Source organism: Argopecten irradians, chromosome 3 (genome assembly GCF_041381155.1).
Source record: "Argopecten irradians isolate NY chromosome 3, Ai_NY, whole genome shotgun sequence".
NCBI lineage: Eukaryota > Metazoa > Mollusca > Bivalvia > Pectinida > Pectinidae > Argopecten > Argopecten irradians.
This window is the reverse complement of record NC_091136.1, coordinates 67,470,049-67,479,981: the sequence shown is the minus strand read 5'-3', so window position 1 is coordinate 67,479,981 and position 9,933 is coordinate 67,470,049. Positions and strand designations below refer to the sequence as shown.

At 35.2% G+C, this 9,933-nt stretch overlaps 1 protein-coding gene across 1 annotated transcript; it reads right to left on the bottom strand.

The window, feature by feature from the left end:
- Positions 1-1,677: 1,677 nt before the first annotated feature.
- On the bottom strand, positions 1,678-5,101 carry LOC138319814 (uncharacterized). Its single transcript, XM_069262945.1, has 5 exons — positions 4,873-5,101; positions 3,611-4,246; positions 3,025-3,465; positions 2,558-2,881; positions 1,678-2,450 (listed from the first exon to the last, which is right to left on the bottom strand). The coding sequence occupies exons 1-5, from the start codon at positions 5,099-5,101 to the stop codon at positions 1,678-1,680; spliced, it is 2,403 nt and encodes an 800-aa protein (XP_069119046.1).
- Positions 5,102-9,933: the final 4,832 nt, after the last annotated feature.

The window sequence follows — 9,933 nt, the reverse complement described above, 5'->3', positions numbered from 1 at the left end:
CTTTATTTTCTTGATTTTTTTAAATAACATGAACAGGTTTGTGTTTAAAAGATATTTCCACTGATTGGAAATATAATTGTGAATATGTATCATATTGTTTTATAAAGGTAAGACAATCAGCAGATCACCTTATGAGAATACAAAGGAAGATCTGGGCTAAATAGACAATATAGAATAACCAGGCATACTTCAGAAGTGCATTAGTCAGAGATTTGTTTAAATGTTATTTTTGGTCGTGATATGGTTAACAAGCAGACTTATCTCCCATTGTTCAGAATTTTACCCCATGACTAAGCAAATTATTTTCCGTTACATGTGAATGAAATTCATAATTGTGTACCTGTTACAGACTTATCCCTTTGTTCATTCTTATCTCCCTTTGCAATATAATTCTAATTGAGTTATCTCCCTGTACGTGTGATAAATCTATTTTACATCTTAATGAAGTTCTCGTTGAGTTGAAAACTTTAAATGTTTTGATACCTTTATTTTCTGTCATTTTTTCTGAGCCCAAATTTTCATTTGCTGGTACACCAATGTCCCAAGTGATCATCCTACACATTAATTTATAGCCTAATGGAGTGTGCCTTTATTTGGTTTCCATATCCTCACATTGACTTATTGACTATCTCAGTTGTTATATAGATATAAGTCCCATCACCGTAAAATGATATACCGATGCATTATAATATCACCTAATATAGACCCTCACCTTAATGAATGCATTCCAGTAGATTGTGGTCTCTAATCTACCTGTCTCTCTGTGTCCGATGTTATCAATCTACTCAGTTTGATAATTGCCTGTATATAAATGTATGTGATGTACGTTACCTGTATGTTAATGTATGTGATGTACGTTACCTGTATGTTAATTATGTGATGTATGTTACCTGTATGTTAATTATGTGATGTATGTTACCTGTATGTTAATTATGTGATGTACGTTACCTGTATGTTAATTATGTGATGTATGTTACCTGTATGTTAATTATGTGATGTACGTTACCTGTATGTTAATGTATGTGATGTACAATATACCTGTATGTTAATTATGTGAAGTACATTACGATATGTTAATTATGTGATGTATGTTACCTGTATGTTAATTATGTGATGTACGTTACCTGTATGTTAATGTATGTGTTGTACGTTACCTGTATGTTAATTATGTGATGTACGTTACCTGTATGTTAATTATGTGATGTATGTTACCTGTATGTTAATGTATGTGATGTACAATATACCTGTATGTTAATTATGTGATGTACGTTACCTGTATGTTAATGTATGTGATGCACGTTACCATTATAGCCACAACATGAGTCTGTAAATATGAAACAAGTATATATTGAAATGTCTATTGTACATATATATATAAATAGAGGCTCCAGCACTTAGTATATCAATGTGTTTATTATTTTACCCGACTAGGAGACTCTGTAATATATAATACCTTATATTACTTGTCATTGTTGTATGCTAGTGTGGGCTTAGTGAGGCTAGACGTTAGGTTGTTTCATTAGTATGCAGCAATAAGACTTTAGATGTACGTATGCAGCAATAAGACTTTAGATGTACAGGTGTAGATATCTGGGGTGATTATGACTTTGGATGTACAGGTGTAGATATCTAGGGTGATTATGACTTTGGATGTACAGGTGTAGATATCTGGGGTGATTATGACTTTGGATGTACAGGTGTGTAGATATCTGGGGTGATTATGACTTTGGATGTACAGGTGTAGATATCTGGGGTGATTATGACTTTAGATGTACAGGTGTAGATATCTGGGGTGATTATGACTTTAGATGTACAGGTGTAGATATCTGGGGTGATTATGACTTTAGATGTACAGGTGTAGATATCTGGGATGATTATGACTTTGGATGTACAGGTGTAGATATCTGGGGTGATTATGACTTTGGATGTACAGGTGTAGATATCTGGGATGATTATGACTTTGGATGTACAGGTGTAGATATCTGGGATGATTATGACTTTAGATGTACAGGTGTAGATATCTGGGGTGATTATGACTTTAGATGTACAGGTGTAGATATCTGGGGTGATTATGACTTTAGATGTACAGGTGTAGATATCTGGGGTGATTATGACTTTAGATGTACAGGTGTAGATATCTGGGGTGATTATGACTTTGGATGTACAGGTGTAGATATCTGGGATGATTATGACTTTGGATGTACAGGTGTAGATATCTGGGATGATTATGACTTTAGATGTACAGGTGTACATATCTGGGGTGATTATGACTTTAGATGTACAGGTGTAGATATCTGGGGTGATTATGACTTTAGATGTACAGGTGTAGATATCTAAGGTTATTAAGACTTTAGATGTACAGGTGTAGATATCTGGGGTGATTATGACTTTAGATGTACAGGTGTAGATATCTGGAGTGATTATGACTTTGGATGTACAGGTGTAGATATCTGGGGGATGATTATGACTTTAGATGTACAGGTGTAGATATCTGGGGTGATTATGACTTTAGATGTACAGGTGTAGATATCTAAGGTTATTAAGACTTTAGATGTACAGGTGTAGATATCTGGGGTGATTATGACTTTAGATGTACAGGTGTAGATATCTGGAGTGATTATGACTTTGGATGTACAGGTGTAGATATCTGGGATGATTATGACTTTAGATGTACAGGTGTAGATATCTGGGGTGATTATGACTTTAGATGTACAGGTGTAGATATCTGGGGTGATTATGACTTTGGATGTACAGGTGTAGATATCTGGAGTGATTATGACTTTAGATGTACAGGTGTAGATATCTGGGGTGATTATGACTTTAGATGTACAGGTGTAGATATCTGGGGTGATTATGACTTTGGATGTACAGGTGTAGATATCTAAGGTTATTAAGACTTTAGATGTACAGGTGTAGATATCTGGGGTGATTATGACTTTAGATGTACAGGTGTAGATATCTGGAGTGATTATGACTTCAGATGTACAGGTTAGATATCAGGAGTGATTATGACTTTAGATGTACATGTGTAGATATCTGGAGTGATTTTGACTTTAGATGTACAGGTGTAGATATCTGGAGTGATTATGACTTTAGATGTACAGGTGTAGATATCTGGGGTGATTATGACTTTAGATGTACAGGTGTAGATATCTGGGGTGATTATGACTTTAGATGTACAGGTGTAGATATCTGGGGTGATTATGACTTTAGATGTACAGGTGTAGATATCTGGAGTGATTATGACTTTAGATGTACAGGTGTAGATATCTGGGGTAATTATGACTTTAGATGTACAGGTGTAGTTATCTGGAGTGATTATGACTTTGGATGTACAGGTGTAGATATCTGGGGTGATTATGACTTTGGATGTACAGGTGTAGATATCTGGGGTGATTATGACTTTGGATGTACAGGTGTAGATATCTGGGGTGATTATGACTTTAGATGTACAGGTGTAGATATCTAAGGTTATTAAGACTTTAGATGTACAGGTGTAGATATCTGGGGTGATTATGACTTTAGATGTACAGGTGTAGATATTTGGGGTGATTATGACTTTGGATGTACAGTTGTAGATATCTGGGGTGAATTATGACTTTAGATGTACAGGTGTAGATATCTGGGGTGATTATGACTTTAGATGTACAGGTGTAGATATCTGGGGTGATTATGACTTTAGATGTACAGGTGTAGATATCTAAGGTTATTAAGACTTTAGATGTACAGGTGTAGATATCTGGGGTGATTATGACTTTAGATGTACATGTGTAGATATCTAAGGTTATTAAGACTTTAGATGTACAGGTGTAGATATCTGGGGTGATTATGACTTTAGATGTACAGGTGTAGATATTTGGGGTGATTATGACTTTGGATGTACAGTTGTAGATATCTGGGGTGATTATGACTTTAGATGTACAGGTGTAGATATCTGGGGTGATTATGACTTTAGATGTACAGGTGTAGATATCTGGGGTGATTATGACTTTAGATGTACAGGTGTAGATATTTGGGGTGATTATGACTTTGGATGTACAGGTGTAGATATCTGGGGTGATTATGACTTTGGATGTACAGGTGTAGATATCTGGGGTGATTATGACTTTAGATGTACAGATGTTGATATCTGGGGTGATTATGACTTTAGATGTACAGGTGTAGATATCTAAGGTGATTATGACTTTGGATGTACAGGTGTTGATAACTGGGGTGATTATGACTTTGGATGTACAGGTGTAGATATCTGAGGTTATTATGACTTTAGATGTACAGGTGTTAATGCACAGGTGTAGATATCTGGGGTGATTATGACTTTGGATGTACAGGTGTAGATATCTAAGGTTATTATGACTTTAGATGTATATGTGTAGATATCTGGGGTGATTATGACTTTAGATTTACAGGTGTAGATATCTGAATTTATTATGACTTTAGATCTACAGGTGTAGATATATGGGGTAATTATGACTTTAGATGTGCAGGTGTAGATATCTGGGGTGATTATGACTTTGGATGTACAGGTGTAGATATCTGGAGTGATTATGACTTTGGATGTACAGGTGTAGATATCTAGGGTGATTATGACTTTGGATGTACAGGTGTAGATATCTGGGGTGATTATGACTTTGGATGTACAGGTGTTGATATCTGAGGTGATTATGACTTTGGATGTACAGGTGTAGATATCTGGGGTGATTATGACTTTAGATTTACAGGTGTAGATATCTGGGGTTATTATGACTTTAGATGTACAGATGCAGATATCTGAAGTGATTATGACTTTGGATGTACAGGTGTAGATATCTAGGGTGATTATGACTTTAGATGTACAGGTGTAGATATCTGGGGTGATTATGACTTAAGATTTACAGGTGTAGATATCTGGGGTTATTATGACTTTAGATGTACAGATGCAGATATCTGAAGTGATTATGACTTTGGATGTACAGGTGTAGATATCTGAGGTAATTATGACTTTGGATGTACAGGTGTAGATATTTGGGGTGATTTTAGGAGCCATACACTTGGAGTGTTTATCGTCTCTAGGTGGCCAACTGATGTAGTACTGGTACCTTATACTGGAATAGAAGGTGCTCATTTACATTCTAGATATAATTTGCTTGTTTAAACATGACATCATGATATACACTGATTCTGAGAAGTTAAATCGTGTGTTTGGATTTGTTTATTTGTATGTTTTGTGAACATGAAGAGTGAACAGTATGTGTCTGCTTGTTGTCCGAATGGGGTTTGGTGTGTGTAAAGTTATGTGTATTTATAAGGATGATTTTGCATTTAGAATGAAATAAATCTTACTTATGGTTTTTTGTGTGCCAACATGATATCACTGTATCTTGGGTTGGTGTTTTAAGAGATGGTGATTATGTACATTACCGACGATATTTATAGTGTTGTAGTCTCATAAATGACCAATATTGTTAAAGCATTTTGTGAAGGTCTGAAATATCATTCACATCTATGATGCTTTTATATCGATAATTTTACATCCGTTCATGGAACAGGATCGACAGCCCTAAACGGAGTGTGAGTGCTGTGGACCGCCAGGCTGTACTGATGTATGTACGTTTGGAGATGTTTTAAGGCGATAGTTTGACGTATTTTAGAATTATCACATCTAAAAAGTGAAGTTGATGAGGAATATTTTTGAAACTACCTGTGAGTAGTAAGCTATTAACGAATTGTGATAATAACTATTGCATTAAAGATAGAAAAATTGAAGATGTGTGCTTGTTTTCCTTCTAAATATCATGTAATCTGTCACAACATCATTGTTGTTGCTATAATGTCAGTAAAGAAGTAAATATTGTGTTAAAGCAGATATCTTATGAAATATAGGAGAAAAAAATTACACAACCCAAATTCAAGCGATATCAGTACATGCACAGTTGCATTGACTTTTCACATTTTGAACTTCTTCTCAAGAGCTACCAGTTCGATTCAGCTGAAACTTACCTGAAATGATCCTGACATGGTCCCGACCAAGTGTCGTTATTTTTCGGGTCGATCAGAAATCCAAGATGGCCGCAACAGCTGCCATCTTGAAAACACATTTTGAACTTCTTCTGAAGTTCTACCAGAAATGGTCCCGACCAAGTGTTGTTATCATTCAGATCGATCAGAAATCCAAGACGGTTGCTCTTTAAAATACATTTTGAACTTCTTTTCAAGTTCTACAGGTGCTATTTGGCTGAAGCTTACCTAAAATGATCCTGACATGGTCGCGACAAAGTGTTGTTATTTTTCGGGTCGATCTGAAATCCAACATGGCCGCCACAGCCGCCATCTTAAAGACACATTTTGAACTTCTTCCCAAGTTCTACCAGTGCGATTTGACTGACATTTGCCTAAAAACTGACCAAGTGTTGCTATTTTTTTGGTTACAGAAATCCAAGATGGACGCCATAGCCGCCATCTTGAAAACACTTTTTGAACTTCTTCTCAAGGTCTACCGGTGCAATTTGGCTGAAACTGGCCTGAAATGATTATGACATGGTCCCGACCAATTGATGTTATTTTTCAGGTCGATCTGAAATCCAAGATTGCCGCCATATCGAAAACACATTTTGAACTTCCTCTCAAGTTCTTCATGTGCGATTTGGCTGAAACTAACATGAAATGATCCCAACATGGTCTTCACCAACTGTTGTCATTTTTTCGGGCAGATACAAAATCCAAGATGACCGCCACAGCCGCCATCTTTAAAACCCATTTTGAACTTTTTCTCAAATGCTTCCAGTGCAATCTGACATGGTCACGGCAAAGTGTTGTTATTTTGCGGGTTGATCCAAAATCTAAGATGGCAATCACAGCCGCCATCTTAAAAGAATAGATTTTTTTCTGTAGTTCTACCAGTGCGATTTGGCTAAAACTTGCATGAAATGATCCTGACATGGTCGCGATAAGTGTTGTTATGTTTCGGTTTGATCCGAATTTCAGATGGCTGCCATCGCCGCCATCTTGAAAAACACATTTTAAATTTCTTCTTAAGTTTTACCGGTGCAATTTGGCTGAAACTTGCCTGAAATGATCCTTATGTGATCTTGACGAATTGTTGTTACATCTCTGGTTGATCCCAAATCGAAGATGGCTACCATGACATCATATCTAATTAATTTCTTTTATGATTTTTGCCAAGGAAGTCAGATTATCGTTAAGGCCCTTGGGCTTCTTGTTTAATATTATTTATTAAATATCTTTATTATGGATTATCTGAACATATAAAACCAAATGTACTGTGTTAATTTATCTAAATCAAACATAAACTAAACATAGCTGTCTTACGATACACATGTAATAGCAAAAAACAACACATTTGAATATCAAATTGTAGACCTCGTTATCAAGAAGGGCTTTCAATTGTGTGTACAACTAGAAATCATAAAATTTAGCGCTTCACATGCTTATCATGTATCTGTTAAGTTGTAAGTACATATCGAGATAAGCCCAGATTTCAAGGTCAAGATCGTCACATCTTTGATAGACAAGACCCATATCCTGATAAGGTCTGTGATATACTTAGCTTCGCATGAAAAAATAGTCAAAAACATTTATTGTTCGTCCTCATAATGCTTTGTGCAATTCCACAACTATATGAAGAATTGAACAATAGGTATTTAGCACGCTGGTAAGTCAAAGACCCACTATAGACTAATATATAGAATATATATATATATTAGCCTATAGTGGGTCTTTGACTTACTAGTGTGCTAAATATCTATGGTTGAGCGTTGCAGCTGTACATGTAAGTGGTTTGGTTGTCACCGGTAACAGTTTAGAACGAATATACGTACCCGGCCTACTATACCTTTCGGCTACATTTTCTGTCTATAAGTCTTTTGGGCTACAATATTGCAGCTAGTAAAACAGTTGTGCATTTCAGAGGAATATTTCTATGTGCCAGCGAAATCTAATTTTGATACATAGCTTCTTAAGTGCGGAAACGACGGTAATCGAAATGCAAAGGAAAACGTTAACATATTCATATATTGCAGACTTACAATAAATTTTGTAAATTTTGGTTTCCGCATAAGTTGCTCTCAAATTCACTTATTAGAAAAGGAATACGATTTTTTTTCCCAAAGCCTAAACTTATTAACTCTGTATTAATACAAAAAATACCAAGTATTTCGAAATACAATGTATAAGTAACTAAAATATATCAAAGAACCACATTTTGACTGATAATTTAATGGTTCGTGCCCGGATAGTGTCCGACAGGTATAACCTTCCACGTGGAGTCACAGAAGGGTTGCGTGGAATAATAAAATAAGAAATAATAATATCTTTACATCAGAGGATGGACGGTATGCAGTTAAACTTTTTTTAGCGATATAGTTTCTCTCGCGATGAGAGCTATTGTGTAGAAAAATGTATAATGAAAGTAGAATATAATTTAATGAATATACTGAAAATAAATTGTGATTTATGTATTTATCGTAGATTAAGGATAGTCTAAATGCTGAAACAAATACCCAGACGTACCAAAACGACGCGCGAGATGTGTGAAGCTTTGATATGAAAATATTTATTAGTTCATATTGATTAAAGATGCTCCATCGCCGACAGAGCATAAATGATACTCATCATTTGAACAATAAGTGGTGTTTTATCGTATATATGCATGTCTAATTGACACAAAAATAATATCAAATATTTTATTTTGCTTTTGTGCATGCGCAATCAGTGCTTCATTCCATATAGGATATAGTGCCACGGAATTTTTTCGGGATGCAATTATTTTTTTTTTATATTTTTAACTTGAAGTAAAATTAGAAGCTCAAACTTTTCAATGGTGGTAATGGTGTAAAATAAGTAACTTTTGTAACTAAAGAAAAATACTAAATCGCCTGCTCCTACTTTTGATAGTGGGGTTACTATCACTGACGCTATATCCATAAAAAAACTGGAGGCAGTTAAGGAGACGAAAAATCCAATCTGATTAAAATACAGATTCTTACAACCATTCCGTTAAATAGAAGATCTGAGAACATCTCATACAGGGTCTTGTTCGGATGACCTTTTTACCACGTGTACTCACATACATTTTCTACACATTGCTACGTCAATGGGCAATTTCCAAAGGTCATCTGGATTTTTAAAAATTGAAAAAACAGAAAATATATATTTATTCAATTACGTGAGGTTTAAAAAAAAATCTCCTTTTGATGCGTTTTTGGTGTAACGCCCATCTCTATGCGGTTTCGGTCAAAGTGTTACTGTGGTCAAACTGAAACACCACATGGCGGTAAATTTTGACACAGAAATTCCTCGAAAACGCATTATTATGATGACATTTCGTTATAATGAATTGTGACGTCATACTTCAAAATGGTGGACTTTTTTGGCAGAGTGGCAGATCAACAGATCCAAAAGAAAAAAAGAAAAAAAGTGAAAAACCACAAATACACACAGTACAAAACGGTACAAATTCATGACATATGGACATGAATTGTTAATTTAAAGATACGTTTTTTTCTTCTATTTTTATAACATGTGAGAAAATATAGTCTACGTTTTACTCTTGTATCGAACAAAACCTTTGTCTTGCGTCAACAAAAATCCTATTTTCTTGGTAAAATTTTAACATATTTTCAGAAACAATGCTAGTTTTCCTATAAAGAACAAAAACAACAAGATTTGTGTTAAAGATATCACGCAACTTTCATGTACGGAGAATTTACTTGCAGTTGTGGTTTTCTTCGAACTATTTTTTAAATTGCGGGATATCATCATTGTAAAATTGTAATAAAACCGTCGAGGTATGAGAGAGAAATACTCTTTCATATATACGAAGGATAGAGATATTCTACATCGGAATCACAGCAAAATGTTGCAAAATCCTCGACAAGCCTCGGGTTTTACAACATTTTGTGACCCTTGAGTAGAATAGCACTATCCTTCATATCCACT